Here is a 19696-nt window from a genome sequence, read left to right as displayed (position 1 = left end):
GGGAGGAGCACCAGGGCAGCTGCCAAGGGCTGGGAGGCTCGCTTGCTAGGGCTTGTTCATGGCACGTACTTCTCAGCGGTGCTCAGGCTAAGGCCCAGCCTCGGATCCCATTTCCTAGGAAAAAATGCAGTGAAGAGGGTCTTTTTTTTGTTGTTTGTTTTTTTTTTTGCACTGGTTGCTGGAGGTTTGGGGATGGAGCCACGTGGGGGGTGTCGGGGAAACGCTCAGAGGGGTAGAAAACGTTTGGCTGGACGCTTGTGCCAAGGGACCTTGAGCTGTAGTGTACCAAGCCAAAGGCTACCTAACCTTGCATTTTAATAGTCCTAGGCGAGTTTCCCCTGCTCTGGGACCAGGCAGCTTTAATAAACAGGTTGCTTTTACAGTACGAGGTCAAAAGAGGTGTGGGTCCCTGGAGGACCCAGGACACGGGTCACCCTCCGAAGGGAGGGCAGACTGTAATGGGACCTGCTGTGCAAAATGTCAATAGAAGAGTCTCTTAAATAACTAGAAGAAAACACGGTCACGAACGAGTCCTCCCTCTCTGGGCAGCACTTCTGAATTAAGGAGTTGGCGAGCGTTTTGCCAGCTGATCTCACAGGCCACTGGGTTCTGCTGGACTCTAACCAGCCTCCCCCAATGATGCTTTCCAGCTTTTAATGAGATCGGAGGTTACCCCAACCTGGAAGAGGCCTATTTAAAAGCCGTGCCGTCCAAGATTGTTCCCAACACTACCTGCCACCTGCCCAGAGCGGATGCAATGCACCTCTTCCGAGACCCAGTCTCTGGAGATCTGCCCTGGACCGGGATGACTTTCGGGCTGTCTGTCATGGCCACGTGGTACTGGTGCACCGACCAGGTAAATGTAAACAAGATTCCCCTGCCCCATGTAACACGGCGTCGCCTGGGGTCCAGGCACGCTCTACTACCGCTCTCGCCCTGGAAGTCCACCTTCGTCAGCGCCTAGTGGTCCTTCTGGCCGGTGGTCTCGGGGGGCTTCTTTTTGGAGTCAATAGAAGCACCCGGGGCTCCCGCAACCCTGTTCTTGAGGTGCTTGGACTGGGACAGTTTGGAGAGCGGGATGCCGAGGGGTGTCCTCATCTCCTCGGTTGTCTTCTGGCTTTCCGGCAGGGAGGTTAAGCGTTTGCTTGATGCTCTGGGGTTGCTTGGTGAGAGGTGGCCAGGCTGCGTGGGCTTGCTGGGGCTGAAGGCTTTGCTCTGCCAGTAGGGCTGGCTGCCTGCAATGGTCTTTTTGGGTTTGGCTCCATCCCCTCTGTATTTGGTGGCCCCGGGGGGTTTCTCATGCGCCGGGGAGCAGGAGACCTCCTTGCCTTGTTCTCTGCCTGCGAGGTTCCTGGGTCGGTAGCGGTAGATGTGCGTCCCCTGTTTGTTAAAGAGCAGAGAAAGAGATGAGCTACTGCTGTTGTAAGGATGCTGTTCCCCTGCAAGGACACCCCTTCACGTCTGTGCCATGGACTTGGTCCTCATGGACAAATCCCTCTGCCACTTGGTGTACTCCCTTGCCCAAATTCTTCTGAGATCGGTGGCAGCTCAAAACTGCCTCAAGTCTTAACCATCGCTCCTCTGATTTCTTGCTCTGGCAACGCACTGTCCTGCGCATCGCAGCATCTCAGCAGTCACTTCCCAAGCAGCCCCGGCAGCCCGGAGGCTGTCCCGAGCCACGTCACTGCTGCCTGGAGATCCAGGACCAAGGACACCAGCAGCATCTCAGTGCCTTCTCTCCGGCAGCAGCCTGAACACCTGTCTTAACCACCTCAGTGCTCATTTCGGGCCCAAAGAGCATTCAGTCACCCAGACCCAACCGGCGGGATTAGGTGGCTACCAAGATTAGATGAAAGGATGGAGGGCTGGGAGAGGAGGTGGGATCAGGAGACAACAGTGAGCTGCAACACCATTGCGGGGGTGGCTCCGCTTAGCTGGGTTGAGAGACGCATTTGGATCGGGTCTGAGCACCATTAATCTTAATTCTGGACTGGGTAAGGCCTTAACGCATGGCTGCGGTCACCAGATATTTATCTTTCTCTTTGGGTGTGTCTGTGCCGCAATCTGGAGGTGTGATTGCACCCCGTGCAGACGTACCTGGGCGAGATTGGATCTAGTTGAGGGCAGGACGAGCTGAGGCTGGGAGGCTGCAGCCCCGGCTGCACCGACCTGCCCTGCCTCTGCTGCGACCCCCGCCGTGCCGCCAGCACGGCGTCTCCGCCGTGCTGTTGGCATTGTCTCGGTGTTCAGTCATTTAGTCCGAAAAGCCCAATGGCCTCTCCGGTCCTCAGGCAGACACCTCCTGCTCTGACCATGAGGGCTGCATTAAAGCAGTAATGCTAGGCTGATTTAACTATATTGCTTAAAATCAGTGCTAAGGTCTGAGATGCCTTCAGGTGGGGAGGACTAAGGGTGATTTAACTCCTTTCTCTTCAAGGTCATCATGTGCCTGATGTGGTGCACGTGGTGACTGAGCCAGGTGGTGGGTCCTGCGGCTCCTGACATGCTCTGGCTCGTGGGCAGAAGTTAAACTACAGCTTCCCCGAGCAACCCACCCCAGGAACCGGCACCTGGTCCCTCCTGCCCACCACGGCATGAGCCAGTGCTTGCTCTGGAGCAGCCAAATCCTGCAGGGTGCTGAGCATTCCTCTGTAAGCCCTTGGGGAGAGTCTGGGCTCTTTTAAACTCAGCATTTCCTATGGATGTTGCCTATTTAAGAGAGATTGCCTCAAAGCCCAAGGGCTAGCTGTATCGTGGATGGACATGGCTTGGCCAGAGCTTTGAGATTTGAGCAGTGTTGGAGTTGTGGTTGGAGGAGGCTGGACTTGGTGTCCCTTTCATTGTGGGCACTCTTTGGGGAGAAGATTGAACAGAAGGGGCGAAAGGGGAGAGGGGGGTGGTGGGGAATGGTGGATACTGGCAGGAGGACGCGCTGTTGTCGTTGCACTGGGCTTTTGTGGTGCTATGGCATAACACCAACGCGTTGCTGGTCTGGAGAGAAACCCAGCCCATGGGTTGGGTACACATCTACGCTGTGTTTGGGCCCGATGCCCGATGGCTCCAGCGTTTGGGGATGCTTGGGATGCAGTTTGGCAAGGAGGAGGCTGATGTGGACTAGGAGGTGTTGGGGGCTGCTCAGCCATCCAGCCTGGCTCTCCCGCAGGTCATCGTCCAGCGGTCGCTCTCTGCCAAGAGCCTGAGTCACGCCAAGGCAGGCTCCATCTTGGCCAGCTACCTGAAGATGCTGCCCTTGTTCGTTATCATCATGCCGGGGATGATCAGCAGGGTCCTGTACCCAGGTAAGGGCCCCGCCATGCGGACGCGGAGCTGGCAGGATGGGTATTTTGCCTGTCGCTAGGTGATGAATGGGAGGGGGGCTTGTCTGGAAACCTCTGCTCTGCACAGACCTGGGGGTTCTGCAGGAGGGAGAGGGACAGGAGAGGACCTGAGTGTCCCCGGCGATCTCCTTGTGCCTGCTGTGCATCAGCCAACGCTACTGTCCTCTATTAGCCGTGCAGCTGGGTGCGAGCGGGGTTGCATGTATTTAGGCAAGGCAATGCTCCAGGGACAACTTGGGTGCTGTGTTCTTAATGTTTGCCCTGAGCGAGCCTCTGCCTGCATTTTGGGCTGCACCGGGCTACGGGCCAGCACATGAGAAATGTGGACCCAGAATAAAAATGTTTGGTGGGAGTTGATGGTGATTCCTGTCGGATTTGAGGTTTCTAGAGAGTTAATCAAGGATTGCTTTGGTTTATTATTTTTACACATGGGAGAAACTATTCTCTGCATGTTTCCATCAGCTGAGTGCTGGCTTTCCTAACCCTGATGGCATGTCAATTATCCAGCTTTCATCAAAGGGCCAGAACAAGTTATTGCAGGAACACCAACATACCTGGCCACTCTGAGCACGGTGACACCCGAGACCTGGGTCACAGAGCATCGAAGGGCTCGGTGCTCCTCGCCCTGCACGGCTCCGCAGGGCGCGAGGGGATATTTGATGTGCGAGGAGTAAAGCCCTGCTCTGAGCTCCGTGTCACTGGCTGGGAAGGGAGAAGCGAGTGGACTCTGGGCTAGCAAATTTAATTCCCTATAAACACAAATTAGATGCTCAGCTGAGATAACTTCAGGTGGTTTCAGTGATTTCAGCTGCTGATTTAGCCCTGGGGGTTTGAATGCCCCGAAAACTGGGTGGGGAGCCTTGAGAAACCAAAATGCTTGGTAGTAGTGCAAGAGGCTGCAGCGCTTGGGTGGAAATAGGGGATTGACCCTGCGATCCCCCCGCCTGGGTGGGGTGATGCTCCTGCCGCAGCGGGGATGCTGGTGTGCACCTCGTGGGGTGACAAGGTCTGGCATCACTCGTGGGTCAGCCACGAAGCTGCTGACTGCAACACTTGCCCACAGAGGTTGCCGTCCCTGTTTCTCCGCTGTCTTGCTCTGCCTAATTATGTGTCCGAGTGCTTTCACTTTGATGCTAATCACCTTTGCAAGGAGCTAGAAAGCAAGCCTGAGAAGGACACGCCTGCCTACACAGTCTGTTTCTGGCTGAGCATGATGCCACTGCTGGTGGGCTCTGGGATGGATGGCTGTGCCCGGAGCCGCTGGGCTCCATCCCACAGCCCGATGCTATGGGATAATTAATTCCCCAAAACCTCCCCTTTACCAGCCATTCCCATTGCACTCCCAGACACCAAGAGCTGTGGCATGGCCTCCGCCTTCCCGACCAAGAGCACCTCTTGGGTGACTCCTACCATCACTGCGTGTAGGGCGTTACTCTCCCATATGGGAAGTCTGATCTCAGCATGTAGGACGCGACACCAAAGCTAGGGATGATACCACGCCTTGGCTGAGCTGGCTGGGTCACCTCCAGGTTTGCAACCTTTGTAGGGTGGAGAAACATAGGGAAGGTTATAGCAAAAAGTCCTACCTGCGCGGCACTGCTGGGGTAGGAGCTGTTGCCATCCAGGATGGTGCGGGGCAGCACACACCTAATCTCCACGGCGTTGCTCCTCCTCTTTGTCACGTCCTCCATACGGACATGCTTCAGGGATGGGAGGCTCCCCAGGGGGCTGAGGAAGGTGCCCCGGCTGATGTGAGGGTCACTGAGCTTCCTCTGCGTGGGAGGAATCTCCCCGTTGTGGGTGACGTCCGAGTTGGTTCGCCGGAGCGGCCCGTAGCGATCCCTCACCTCGAAGTACTCGTCTGAGATGGAGGAGGCATTGGAGCGGTGGTAGCTGTGGTCAGCAGAGCTGCTGGAGTAGCTCTCCTGGTCACTGAGAGTGATGTACTCCTCTTCCTCCTCCTCCTCCTCTTCTCCCAGCCCGTTGTGGGCACAGGGAGGCCCTCTGTCCTCCTGTGGCCCTGCCACTGGCCAGTCTGGCTGGGGGGGGGAGGGCTGCAGGTCTCCATTGAAGCTCTGTTGGGGTTCTCCTCTGGTTCCTGCTTCACACCCGCCTGGTCAGCTGACGGTGGTTTTGTGTCACCCTCTGGGGCAGTGCCACTGTCACTGGGCGTAATGACTTTGGTAACAAGGACACCAACGGGGACGGTCCTTGGCTTTGGAACCGGGGGCATGATGTTCTCCAATGTCTCCTCCGGCGGCTTCAAGTGGTGGCCCAACGGTGAAGCGGCAAATGTTCCTGCTTGCTTCGTTGTCCAGCTGGCGCCTTCGATGGGGCTGGTAGCGGGGGCTGCAGGAGCTTCCATGGGGGTCTGTGGGGCCTGTCTTTGGCAGGGGGACACCAGAGGCGGCTCTTGGTCTGGGTTTTTCTTGGTGTCCATCTCCCTGTTCTTCAGCATCTGCCGGTGCTGGGCACTGGCCTGGGAGATGTCGCAGACTTTGATGCGGTTCATCTGTGAGAGCTTCACGTTCTTTATCTTGGGGTCAATAATGTTGATGTAACCCAAGACTTCGCTCCCAGGCTCGGGGTCGGGCTCGACCCAGGTGGGCAGATAGTCAAACATGTTGGCTTTCTCCAGATTCAGGAGGCCGGGGTGGACGAGGAGGGAGAGGTCTGCCATGTCACCGTGCCTGTCGCCCGCCTGGCCCTCTGGCAGGGCTTTGCCTTTGTTGTCTGTCTTCTGGTTCTTGTCCTGGTTCTCGGAGGAAGTCTTGCTGATCTGGTCAGCGCTCTTGGCCTTCACCAAGGCGTATTTAGGGTTTATCAGCTTCTTCACCACGGCGTTGGCGGGGGTCACTGGCACGACGGAGGGCAGCGTTACGGGCTCAGGTTCGGGCTCTTTGCCCATGGAGATGGACTTGAGGCTCACCCCCTTGGACATGAGGTAGAGCTCCTGGAACTGCTTGTCAAACGCCTCCACTACTTGGCCTGAGAGGACCGTGATGACGTTTCGGTCCGTCCTCGCCGCAGACCAGGTGAAGCTGGAACAGAAATGCATTGGAAACTGTCTGAGTGCTCGCTAGTAAATAACACGCCTCTCCCCAGCCCTGGCTTTCCCCGGGGGTTTGATGGTGTTAGCAGGGACATGATCTTGCTGTGAACATTAAGATCGAAGAAAAAGCTCTCATCCCAAATTGGAATGAAGGGTTGAAGTCTTGAGCACACTGGAACTTGGAGTGAAAACAAAAGGTATTTGCTGTGGGCCAGTTAGTTTTTCACTTTAGCGTTAGTCACTTTTCCTTTCTCAATTTGGGTTGGTTAAGAAAAGTGACTCATAAATGGATATGTTTGTTGTTGTGGCCAGAAAGTAGGAAACGTTTCAGTTCCATGTTTATGAAACTTGTCTTTTAGAGCTGAAAAGCTTATTGAGACTGAGCTGTTTCTACCAAAGCAAGTTTTCACTTGTGCAAATTGGAATAGACTTTGGGTAGGAAATGTTTAACTGGAAAAGCTGAGGTCAGTGTGAGAGCTAGGACTGGCTGTGCTTCGGTGCTTTTGTCCTTCCTTGTGCTCGTCACGTCCACTGGCAGAAGCACATGGCGTATCCCACCACCTCCGAGAAGGAGAGGTGTCCTAGTCCTGGCTGTGGGGTGGTGGGGGCCCCTTGGGTCCCACTCCAAACCTCAGGCTGGCCTTGCAAAATCATCTCCCGGGGGGAGTGAGTCTGGGACGGGGTCCTGGGGCCAAGGCCGAGCAGGGACCAGGACTTGGACCGCGCTGGTCCACGTCGGTCCTTTGACCAACACCTCTATGGGGTGGGCAAGAGGAGATACCACTGATTACCTGTAGGATCCACACATGGCCCGGTCCCCATCCACAAACATGAACTTCTGGGCCAAAGCCCCTTTGAACTTAGTGGCCGAGCGTGTGAAAAACTCTGTCCCCCCCGTGCTCCGGATTCGCAGGTTCTGCAAAGCAAAGGCGTGAGCATGAGCAGGAGCAAAGGGCTGGTCTTCAGAGCATCATTCACCCCCTCCCATTGATGCCCCTGCAGATGCTCTACAGCCCCTCCAAGGAGTGGGAAATGTTCTTCATGGCCAGCTCAGAGGTGGCCACGGTGATGGGAAGATAAAATAACTTGCCCTGGGCCACACAGCCAACCATGGACTCGGCTTCAAGAATTTCCTGCTTTGCCCATGTGTCAGGCAGTGTTTTCTACCTCTTATTGGAATAATCTCCCCAGGGAAGTGGTGGATTCCCCAACTTTGGACACTTCTAAGATTCAGCTGGACAGGGTGCTGGGCCATCTTGTCTAGACCGTGCTTTTGCCAAGAAAGGTTGGACCAGATGATCCTTGAGGTCCCTTCCAACCTGGTATTCTATGATTTTCTTGAACTCAGTGCTGCCTGCGTCTGTGGGTGAGCAGCGTGTGATATTGCTGCCAAGCACTCTCCATCTCCTGCAATCTACGCAAAATGCTACCATGGGAGAGATGATTCTTCACTTCCTCCCCAGCAGGAGATGTACAAGGAAGGGTTTTTAAGGGGAGGTGGTGACCCCGGGACAGTGCACGTGGACCTGATGGCAGCGGGCTTGTCTTCCACCAGGTTTCCCCCTTGCTGTGATCCTAAATCTGAGCACCTAGCCCTGTTTTTAAGGGGGGGGGGACACACGACACAACAGTGGGGCAACATCTTTTCACCCTCGGGAAATGAAACGTGGGGACATGGGCCAAAACGGCACATCCCACAGCGTGTCCCTGCGGAGGTGGCCAGGGAGCGGAGCGTCCCCCCGCCAGGGAGCCCGGGCGCAGAGGGGCAGCCCCGGCTCTGAAGAAATGGTTTTTATCTTCAGTCTGGTTCATGCTTTTCTCTGGAGGGCACCAGCACATTTTTGCAGCTGAGCAGATAGCATCTTTCACTGCAAATGGTCTCCCTTGGGTGGGGAGAAAATATTTTCTTATGAAAGCACCTGCATTCCTCCTGTTCCTGCTGGGATGTTGGTAATGCCATTGCTAAAGGCACCGTGTCGTCACTAGGTCATGCCCTCCATGGTTCGTTTTTTTTGTTGTTGTTGGTTTTTTTTTTAAAGCTTTAAAAAAAGGAAGGAAAAAAAAAAAAAGGCACCAAAGGTATTTGTCCTCCCCACCTCCAGCCTTCCTCATCTGCTTCCCTGGGGTCTTCTCTCTCCCCGTAGACCACCCAGCACAGCCCTAAGCCTGGGAGCGAGCTGAGCTCAGGCACCGCTGGTCCCCGCTCTCGCATGCCTGGCAGGAGGGACGGTGATTCAACGCTGTTTTTAGCATGATGCAAAAGCAAAGCCTTTTCCTGACCGGGTTTCCAGGGAAGTTTTACGCACTGAGTAGAGAATTTTGGGGGTTTTTTTTGGTGCGTTTGATATTTTTTTTCTAGCGTTTGCCTTTTTGCCCGGTGTGGCTGGGGGGAAACCGGTGCTGAGCACCCCAGCGTGCGGCGGCGGGCAGAACTAGGGGTGCTGGGGGCTGGCTGGCAAGCAGGTTGGGGTGGCAATTCCTGGTCCCTGTCCTGTGTTGTCCCTACACATGGGGCTGCCGAGAGAGCAGCCCGGGGTACACACCGGCCGGCTGCTTGGGTGACGCTTGCACCCAAGGCTGAGCCCTCTGCCCATCGCCAGCCTGGGCGTCCCCAGCTCGCGGCTCTCCCAGGGCGTAGGTCTCTCCCGCTCGGACCCGAACCTTTGCACAAAGCAGCCATGGGTTTTTTCTCAGGTAACGCCCAGGGGAACAAAGCTCCCCAGAAGCAAGGTGCCGGTTACCTTTCCCTTGCTCCTCGCTCCTGGCGTGCTGCTGCTGTTAAGTAAGATCTGTTTATTCAACCTCTCTCAAGACAAGCGCGCAGCAAGCGAGCGCCCAGCGCGATGGCCAACTGCCGAGCCCGGGACGGGGTGAATCACTCCCCAGGCACTCGCCATTGCTCAACGAAGTGACTGCCTTGCCCAAGCTGGCTTGCTAATTGCGAAGCGTGGAAGGCACCGAGATAACGACATACATTTCGTTAGCATCTCCTGGCTTATGAAGCAGCTCCCAGACACTGCCCTAGTTTCCTCACAGCCTCCTGCCCTGCTGCATCCCGTGCCAGCAAATTGGCTGCAATATGTGGCAAATCCCAACTTCTAGACATTTGCCGAGCTCTGCAGATGTTCTCCTGCTTTTCCAGTCCTGCCACCAGGTTGCTAATGCATTAAAACACCGGCGTGCGTCAGCTCTGGCTTTTCTGGTCTCGGAGCAGCAGCAGTCTGCAGGATACCAGACTCTCCGAGGAGTTTGGATGTGGGTAAAAGCTCAGCTGAGTCTGCTTTAATTGTTGTGAGCAGCAATTAAGCAGGGCTGGCGGGCGGGGAAGGCGTGAGGCTCGGGCTCGCGGCTCCCTGGGGTGGGGGTCCCCGAGCCCCCCTCTCTGCATCCCGGCCCTGCTCCAGCCCAGCGTGAGGGTGTCGTGGCTCCTACGTGTTCCTGCTCAGTTGGGGGTTCGCCCTCACCATAAGCAAATTTGGCGAGCTTGCCTGGGCATAGGCCTCCCCGCCGGCCATTTGGCAGCCAGCACGCATGGCTGGGTGACGTCAGGCACAGAGACATCGCCCTTCTGCCAAGCAACAGGCGAGGCTGAGCAACTTGCAGCCGGCGGATGAAGTACAGCCAGGAGAAGGGTGTCTGCAAGCCCCAAGGTGAAACTGCCGGGCCGCTCCGGCGTGTTTGCATCCGACGCTGGTGATGGGGAGCGTTGTACCCAGCGAAGAGCCCGGGACTCTCTCCTGTGGCTGGGGCTGCTCCCGCTGCCGCTCTTGGGGCTGATATAACCCCCCGCCCTCTCCTCTGCCCCTTTGTCTTCCTCCACCTTTGCATGAGCACCGTGCAAGGTGATTTTCTCTGCACCCCCTGCACGCACAGGGATGTATAAGGGGTTTGGGGCGCTTTGGGCTGGGGACCGAGCCCCTGCGCTGCCAGGCACCCCCTGCGCTGCTTTACCTTCCCTCGTTTCAGCCAGGATTCGTGCACCGGAGCAACGTCATGCGCAGCTGCCAGCACCTCGGGGCCTGGGTGAACGTGGCATGTGCAGGCAGATCTGTCCCGCTGGTGTGCTGCCAGCCGGGGCCGGCGTCACAGCTGCCCGGCGCGGGCGAGAGTGGTGAGGGCATCCTTGGCAGCTCCCAAGGCCGCGGGCAGCGTGGGTGCCTCCCTGCTCCGCTCCCGGCCCCGTTGCTGGGGCAGAGGCTCCAGAAAAGGGGAAAATCAAGTTTTTTAATTCCAGCCTCTGACTTGTGGGAAAGGCCGAAAGCGAGAGAACTGGCTGGGGGTTGCTCCTGCCGGTCCTGCCCCTGGGGCAGGAGCAGGCATGGGGCTGGCGACAGCAGGGATCCAACGCTGGCAGAGGATCCTTCCTCTCACGCCTTCTCTCTTGCTGACTTGTTCACCGGGAGGAACCGAGCACGTAGGTTTGCCCGGGGCTTTGCAGTGCCCTGCTTGAGTCGTACCCACTCTCGTGGGGCTGCAGCTCCCTGAACACCCCAAAGCCAGCTCTGGCTGGCTACCAGCAGCCCCCTGGGCTTTCTGCATCCAGCTTTGCTGGGTGGGAACCCGTGTCCCCATCTCTCATCCGTTCTCCTCCATCCTCCTGCTCCTGGATTTGGGCATCACCTTCAGCTTTGGCTACAGGAAGAACGGACTAAACTCACCTAGCGCTGCCCAAAGCTTGGGGGTTGTGATCCCCCCAAGCCAGGAGGGAGCAGGGCTGATAGCTCTGATTATCTCCCTGCGTTGGAGGAGGCCACCCGGCCCCAGACCCTTCAGGCCATCCTTACCTTCAGGTGTCCCGCGTGCATCTGGGCTCGCTCGCACATTTGAAGGAAGTGCTTCACGTTGGTCTCATCCAAAATGATGTAGACTCCCACTTTCCTCTTGAAGCCCGCGTCCAGGAGGTCCTTGAAGATGTCTACATCGGTGAACATGTCCATGACCACCGCGATGACCTGGAGAGGGGAGAAGAGGGATGAGCCTGGGTAGCCCGGCCGGGTGACAACCCCAAGATGTAGCTGGTGCTTGGGCGAGAGCCGAAGCAACGTGCTCTCTCTCTAGGAGGTTGGGATTAGGTGTGGGGGAGCCCAGGCTCCGCCGGCTCCAGCCAGCCCGAGGGCGGCAAGCAGGAGCCCTCGGTCCCATTCTTCTGCTGTCACTACGGGAGGTTTGATCTCCGGTGGTGGCCTGTAGCATAATATACTTGTGAAAAATTGATTTCTGAGGGTGAATCGAACTTTCTTGCCTTTAACAAACATCACAAATTTCAAACAAGTCCAGTTCCTGGCTGAGAAGTTTGGCGTCCCTTTGCTATCGGCCCCATCGCGGGGAGAACCAGAAGGGGAAACCTGTGACACAACGATGTGTCTGTCTGTCCGAGGGCACGTTGCATGGGGTGGAGTCCCACCCGCTGTCTCTGGGGATCTCGTGCATGCTTGTGTTGAGGGAAACAGTATAAAAAATAGCTAAAAGTGACTCTAAGCTTGGTAGAAAGTCTCTGGACACCCCTGAGGCGCATTCAGGAGCTGCAATGACTTTTAATATCTTTTAAAAAATAGGCCTGGGTGTGAGCTGATGAGGTTGCTTGAAAGCAGCCGGGAGTTTGCAGCTCCCAGCGCCTGCGACCGGCTGCTGTTCCAAGTCCAGGCTGCTGCTAGCAGTGATGTGGTTGGGTTCAAGGTCAGCTCTCCACCGTGAGGCCAGAGCAGAGCACCAGGGGCGGGTGGCGTTTCTGTCACCGGCGCTGCTGATGTCTCTCTTGGTCTCGCTGGCTGGCCCTTGCGTGGCTGGGAGCCCTCCGGGTGCTCGGGGTGCTGCTTCTGCTGCGCAACCCCCCTGCGAGCATCCCTCCTTCCTCCCAGGCTGTACAAAAGCGGAGCAGAGCCGGGACGACGGTGCCACCGCCCCGTGCAGTGACAGTAGGGTTTGGCACACGGCAGCGTCACCGTTCTTTGCACGCTGGAGCTGCCTTTGTACCCAGGGCGTTTGCTGCCGTGGGGAGTCCCGCATCTAGCTGTGCTGGGATTTTGCTGGGATAGCTTCCTAAGCACCAAAGTTCATTCCACGCCCATAGATTTTGCCTTCCTGGAGATGGCATCACCCATGACACAGCGGGGAGCAGCAACGGTGCAGCACGAGACATGTGCAGGCAAAGCGGCTGGAAGCAGCTGCCTGCAGCCCAGCCGAGCATCTTAATACAACCCCCGGGGTAGCAACAGGGCAGCGCAGACCCGCAGCCACGTCTGCCTGCCCTCATCCCGCACGGGGTGGTGACAGCCATGCAGGAAAACGGCTCGTCATCAGGGTACTCACGCGTTGTCGTCCCATGCTCGGACACCCATCGGTGCCCCCATCTCTGCAGCTGTTTTGGAAGGTGCCCTGGGCTGGGGGGAGATGGGTGATGGCTCCGAGCCCCTGCACCTCTCAGCTCTTTGCCCTTCCAGGAGGGCTCCACTGGCTGCAGCATGTGGCCGAGCCAGGGATTACACCGGCATGGGAGGGTGCACCCTCTGGGGTGACACAGGGAGACCCTGGGATGCTCCTCCCTTGAGAGGGAAGAGATCAGGATGGTGCTGGGGGCTTGTACACTCAGGCACGTCCAGTCCAGGGCTCTCAAAGCACCAAGCTGCCTTTTAATTAATTTTGTGCCACAGGAGGTGGAGAGCTCTAATTAAGAGGATGATCGTGCTTTATGACACTGCCGGCTCTTCCCTTCCTTTTCTGCAGGCGATGGGGTGAGGAGCAAGGCCGTGTGGGGAGCCCCAGCCCACGCTGCCTCCGATGCCGCCCCGACCTCTCCAATCGCAGCCACGCATGTGTGTTTCGAGAGGTGCCGGTGAGCTGAGTGAGGGGGGACGTTACGGCTCTGCCACTCGATTGTAACTGAATTCCCGTTTATCCTCACCCGAGAGCCTCTCAACAGGCTTTGCCGTGAAAGGATAAATCCTCACTCCCTCGTGCACCCGTGCATGTGTTTCGCACGTCCTTGTTGTGCTGGTGGGGAAACTGAGGCAGAAAAGCGGGTGCCCACTTTGCATGGGCTGCCCAGTGAGGGCTGCGCTCGTCTCAGCGATGATGTAAAGTGGGAGAGGTTCAAAGCTGCTCTTAAAGCTCAGGGCTTGGCTTTTCCATTTACAGCAAGTAATTGGGGAGGAGCTGTGCTGTCTGCTGTGCGTCCCGGGCGAGGGACACCCGAGGTGGGACGGCGTCTCCCTGGCTCGAGGAGGTGGGTTTGGTGGCAGATGCTTTGCTCCTGTCTCTGACACCGATGCTCCCTGTGGCCACGGTCATGTCACTTTGCCTGCACGCTGCATTTCCTCCGGGAGAAGTTGAGGGCTTATGAAATGGGGATGAGAATAGTATTGGCCTTCATTTTGGGAGAAAAAGGGCATTCTTCCACTGCGGCCCCAGCATTCCCAAGACCTTGGCTCGCTGCTATGGCTCTGAAGACAGGAAGGTGCTTTGCAGGGACGTGAGCGGGGCACGGTGACATCCCCCATCCCAAGCACCGCTCACGTGGAGATGGCGAGCAGGCAGCGCGATGCAGGCGGTTGCCCAGGGCAGCTGGTTCGGGCGGCGGGGAGGCAGCCCTCCTCTCACCCGCTTGTCCCCGTTTTCAGCCCGATTCCTCCTGCTCGGCTGGTGCATCCTGTCGCCGCTCAGCGCTTCGGCTTCCCTCCCCGCCGCGTCTTGCCTGCAGGACAGGCTTGGACTTGGTTTGTCACCGGGATCTCACGCCAGCGTGCCAACAGGCTGCCCTGGCACGAAATGGGCCCAGAGGGTGAGGACGGCACTGGCAGCGCTCCCAATACAGTGACTGTCCAGGGACCGCAGGGGCGAAATCTGCTGCTGGGCTGCCCGCGCTTGAACCTTGGCTGGGACTGGTTGGGTCTATGCCAAACCCAGGTACAGGGTTTAATCTGCAAAGAATGGAGGGTCTGTCTGCTCCGGAGAAGTGAAATCCTGTGTGCTATTTGCTTCTCAGCCTGGGGAATGAGAGTTTCTGGAGCAAGCCGTGCCGTCCTGCTGCGGGGACTGAGCTTGGCACCCTTGTCCCCGTCACCTCTACCAGGGCAGCGCTCAGTGCCCCACGTGCTCGGTGCCGGGGAGGTCCCCGGCAGCAGGAGAGCCGCACCTCTTCCCAAAGCCCCTTTGCTGCTGCGTCATGCCAGGAAGCTTTGCCATCCCTTTGCCATTCACCTGGAGGGTGCGGAGAAGACCAGCCCCAAATCTACAGCCAGATGCTCCCAGCGCCCAAGCGGGTGATGCTTTTCTTCCCAGGATCCCAGGAGCTTCCAGGATCCATTGGATGCAGCAGATGTGCGGGTGCCGGGTCCCAACACCCCGAGGAGTGGCGAGCATCGTATCCCCTTGGACACTGGGCAAATGATGCTGGGATCCTTCTGAACGGCTTTGATGAGCACATAAACTGCAGGATCATGTTTTATAGAGGAAATTACAGCTCTTTATTAGCTCACTCTGAATCATCAGATAATGACTTTTGGGGCACACCACGTGGGCATTTAATAAATTAGGCAGGCACCAAGGGCACAATTAGAGGAAGCGTGTTGGGATGAGGGAGAGGTGGGACAAGTAACATTAACAATTGCTCCCCCCTGTCGACCCTTTCATCCAGGAATGGCAGAAGGTTTTGTAAACAGTAATTTATAGGGCCTCCCAACCTTTGCTGGAAGTTGCTCAGGGTAATTATATCACCACAATCCCAACTTGGAACCTCAAATGCAGAGAGGAGGACAGACTCACTGCTGGCTCTGGTGGCTTTCGGCCAAGGTCAGTGTTTTCAGCCTGCTCTGGTTTCTGGTCAGATAGAGCCAAAATCTAGAGAAGAAGAGAGGAGGGTGATCTTCCTCCCTACTCATCCTGTAAGCTTTGCAGCCTGAGGGGATCCACATCGAGGGAGAGATGGCCATGTCACAGCTGGAACTGGTGAAGGTCTCCAGGGTGAAGCCCAGTGGTGCACCACATCCCTGACCGCCTCGTTTGTTGGCCACAAAGATGGGGATTTGCTGGGAGAGCAGGGACGTGGCCACAGGATCCTGCCTCTCTTCTCTCCCATTTATTCCCAGAAAGAGGAGGGAATCATTTGCATCCCATGCTCCAGCTCGCCTGGGTTTGCCTCTCTGCAGAGCAAAGCAGAGGCTCTGAAACTCAGCAGCGCTTGGCCTTGTTCCTGCAAGCAAGTAGGTTCACCTGCACCATCAAAGGGGCCTCAAATCTCAGCTCTTGGCTCCCTCGCCCCAGCTCTGAGCTGCCGTGAGCCCACCCAGCGTCAGCATTGCTCATGTCGGCTCTGAACTTTCCTCGGCCAGGCTGTCTGTTGGGTGAACTTTGCTCTGCTGGCCACGAGACAGCAACCCACGTGGTGGTTGGTATTTGGCATCTGAGAGCATTTCGGACCAAGTATCTTTGACAGCGGCTGGAGCAAGGGTCGTCCTCTGGGATGCAATACTGAAACTCTCCCAAGCCCGTGCTCCTTCGCAGGCGGATAAAGAGCGCTGCCATTGCCCAGCGGGATGGGACAATTCGGCAGGGATCTCCGCAGGGTGGCCCAAGGACAGGGCACGTGGCCAGCCTACGTGACATCTGATGGAGTGGCAGCCGGACCGTCCCTCTGTCCGCTCTCGGCTTCCGCAGCCAAACCCTTTCACCTCTGAGCTGCCGTGCAGACCTTAAGCCTTGGCTGAAATCTCCGGGTGCAGAGGAGGGTGGTCTAGCCCAGTGTCCCCACGCTTAGGAGCACCCACACCAGCGGTCACCTGGGCTCAGCTGCGTGATAGCAGGTTCAGCTGCAGTAACTGCGGTCCTCGTATATGGGGTGGGAGACCTCTGGAAGAACCCCACTTGTCAGACCCTGTAACTCCTGCCATCCCCAGGCCCTGCAGCCTGCAGGTTTGAAGCACTGTGCCCATCTCTACGTTTCTTGGGGGGCCACAGGCTCCAAGCAGGCTCCTGCGTGTCACCAGTGGTGTCACCACGTCTCATCCCACCAGCGGGCACCAACTGAACCAGGAGGCAGAGCCCAGCCCTGCACGTGGGCCATCAAGGTACCTGTGACAAGCGGGGCAGCATCAACCCTCCAGGTCCCTGCGGCTTGGAGAGGCTCCAGGGAGAGGTGGGGATGGTGCAGGCAGCAGGGCCTGGCAGCTGCCTGACTCAACCTCCTGGCTCTGCTGAGCAGGAGGAGGGTGGTAGGATGACTCAGGAGATACCGTTTGTGTGGGGGTAGGCGGGAAGCGGTGAGTAGGCAAAGCCAGGCAGGAGCTGCAAGCCCGAGTGAGGCACAGTCAGAAAGACCCAAAGATGAGACATTATTTGTAGTGAGGGTGTTCTCCCCATTCTCCATCCCATGGGACCTCAGCCCTCCCTTCCCTTTGCCCTCACTGCAAAGCCCTTTGGCGGGGAAAACGTCGCAGGTAAGGACAGGTCACCTCGACTTTTGCAAGGTGGCAGTGGCCAGAGACGGCTCCCGTCTGCAGCAGGGCAGTCCCGATCCCCCGCATCAGCCTGCCCTGTGAGCCGGCTGGCTCGGACGCATCGGGAGATCAGTTTTCCTGCCTGAGCCGGGGCTCTTCGTGCTCAGAGCCCCGGCCCTCTGGTCCTGGAGAGGCTCTGATGGCTGCGTGCCACCAGGCTTCCCTCTCTCCTGCCAGGGTCTGTGAACCCCAGCACCGTCCCTGGTCCCAGCATGGGGGTCCCCAGAGCCAGGTGGACCCGATGCATCCCAGCCTGTCTCCCCCTGCTCCGCAGCCACCTGGGCAGAGTCTCCCTGTTTTCCTGCTGGAGCATCCCTGGGGTTGGGATGCTCCTCCCTCGGAGCTGGATTTCTCAAGGGAGCGGACGCACAGAGCTAAAAGGGCTTCAACCACCAGCACCACGAAACCAGCAGGTACCGACCCCTCCTGCACTTCCCAGCTGGAACTGGGTCACTGGGAAATACCAGCAACCTCTGCCCACCACCACTGGCCTTCAACACACACCATCATCTCCCTCCTTCCCTGGTCCTCCTGCCCATGACACCATCGCTCATCCGCCCCAACTCCCTGCTCCTCGGTTTGACGCCACAGGGAGGACAAGTCTCAACCAAAATCCCAACCCCAAAGAGGGTGAGCTGCCGTTAGCTGTGCTACCCCTTGGCATCTCCCCAGCCTCGCCCTGCACATCAGCTCATCGTTTTCCTCTTAAAGCCAGGATGAGGCCAGCTTGGAGCATCGTGGCAATCTCAGGCCAAGCTTGACCCTCATATACGTCAGCGCCAGACCAGCGGCTTCGTCTGCTTTGCCCCAGGGCTGAGTTTGGCTCCTCCGGTTCCTGCGTGTTGCCACATGCAGTCACACAGGGCTCTGGGAATAACGATCGCGGGCTGCCTGGGACTGAGGGCTCGCAGCTGGGAAGCAGCTCAACCCATTTTTCTCCCTGGCGGTTTTCCCCACAGCCCCGTAGGGACGCCGGGATTAACGATGCTGCCGTACGGATCATGGGAAGGGTCGCGTTGCTCCCAGGTAGTGTTGGACCAGGCTAACAGCATCTTCAGCAAAATCTGATCCCCAAATATTGATTACACTGAATGAACACGGAAAAACCCCGACGCTTGACCCCGATGCCTTTGCTTGGGCAGAGTTCCCCGCAGGATGGGGATTACCTGACTGAGCGGGACTTGAGGATCTACCCTCGGCAGAACAGCCCGGGGCAAATCCTGCCCCGTCCCCGCGGCGCACCTCACCTTCTGAGCCTGGCAGATCATCTTCCGCACCACCTCCTTGATGTGCACTTGCCCCTCAATGGGTGGCTGCATGTAGACGGTGGCGCGGGTGACCCCGCGGTAGGCGACGGTCTCGGGCCAGCCGAGGTCCAGCTGGGGGATGGAGCGGTCGGACCTCTGGGGCCAGTACTCCAGGGAAGGGGCCACATCCTGCTCATCCCCTTGGCTGTTGTGATCGCCTTCGCTCTCCCCCGCGCTGCTGCTGTGGCGGGGGATGTACTCGGAGCCGGGGTCATACGCCTCCAACGTGTCCAGGATCTTCTTTAGCTCCAGCTCGGAGAGAAAGTCCCTGATGTTCTCCTTCTTCAGGACCTCATAGAAGGCGTCGGGGCCACGGGAGGCCAGTGCCTCCAGGGCCAGGCGTTGCTCCTCGCTGTAGAAGAACTCGGGCTTGGACTCACTGGACCTCCAGTTGACGTGGCTGTCGTCCAGGCACTGCACCTGGGAGAAAGCCATGGTGACCACGCACGCCGGTACCCTCTCCGAAGGGAGCTCTGCACGCCCAGCGAGCGCCTGATGTCGACAATAAATAAGGAATTAATTATTCCCCAGTCTTTAAATACACTATTTGCTTTGCTTCGCCCTCCCCGGCTCAATGCGCAGCTAGGGAACCGTGCTGTTCCCTTCTCCGCCGGCTCCTGCCACGCCGGAGCTCTTCGCCGCCGGGGAGGAGGATTTGGTTTCGTGTTTGCTCCTGGCTCTGCGCAGCGAGCGGGCTCCAGGCAAGGGAAACCTGGAGCTTCCCACGGCCGGGGCTGTGCGACGGGGCAGAGACGGCCCCGGGTGCAAGTGCACCGTCGGGAAGGTCCTCTACCTCCGGGTCCACGCTCTTCTCATCCTCTGCCCTTTCAAGACAACGATAATACCGGGTAAAATAAAAAGCGGAAAACAAACAAAACAAACAAAAAGGCTTAATAGAGGGCAGAGAAAAGCAGGATTTCTCAGCCCAAACGCCGTCCCTGGTTATCGTTCCTGGAGAACTGGGTCAGCCGGTGGGTTTTGCGGCAGCGAACGTCTCCGTCAGCCTCTCGTGCATTGCCCTAGCTGGCAGGTCGATTATTTCGGGCTCCTGCCAGCGTGCAGCGCTGGGCCCGGACAGGTAACAGCAAGAAGTGAAAAGAGGAAAAGCAAAAGAGTGATTCATGGCTCCGCCCTGCCCCACCTGCAGTCACATGCTGCCTTCACACATTCCCGGCCCTGCCCGCACATTAACTCTTTCGGCTGATGCTGTCCTCACACCTCCGCCCGGCCCCAGAGCCCCCCAGGACCCTGGGGGTGCGGGAGGTCGGTGGGCGGCTGGGGAGGGGTTTGGGTGTTTGTCTTAAAAAAAAAAAAAAGGTGTCTCTGCCCTGAAATCTCCCCCTCTTCGGTGTGTCGGCTGGTAAGTCAATATTTTCCAGGAAAGCAGCTCTGCCTCATGGTTAACCCCTCCTGCGCCGAGCGCAAGGACCCCTGTGCTAGAGTGGGAGCTCAGAGCCCAGGCGGGTCCCGGAGCTGCCATAACGGTTCAAAGCTGCACCAGGGGGTTTT

The 19696-nt window shown here is 57.8% G+C and overlaps 1 protein-coding gene across 1 annotated transcript; it reads right to left on the bottom strand.

Moving 5' to 3' along the window:
• Positions 1-960: 960 nt before the first annotated feature.
• Positions 961-18622, bottom strand: LOC103921422 (protein FAM83G-like). The gene is given in 6 exon segments (XM_009329392.1): positions 961-1380; positions 4925-5389; positions 5392-6379; positions 7182-7306; positions 11175-11342; positions 18128-18622. Coding segments are annotated over 6 exon segments (2661 nt in total).
• Between the last annotated feature and the right edge of the window lie 1074 nt (positions 18623-19696).

Source organism: Pygoscelis adeliae, unplaced genomic scaffold (genome assembly GCF_000699105.1).
Source record: "Pygoscelis adeliae isolate BGI_AS28 unplaced genomic scaffold, ASM69910v1 Scaffold467, whole genome shotgun sequence".
Lineage (NCBI taxonomy): Eukaryota > Metazoa > Chordata > Aves > Sphenisciformes > Spheniscidae > Pygoscelis > Pygoscelis adeliae.
The sequence above is the reverse complement of the archived record's forward strand: the minus strand, read 5'-3'. Positions and strand labels throughout refer to the sequence as shown.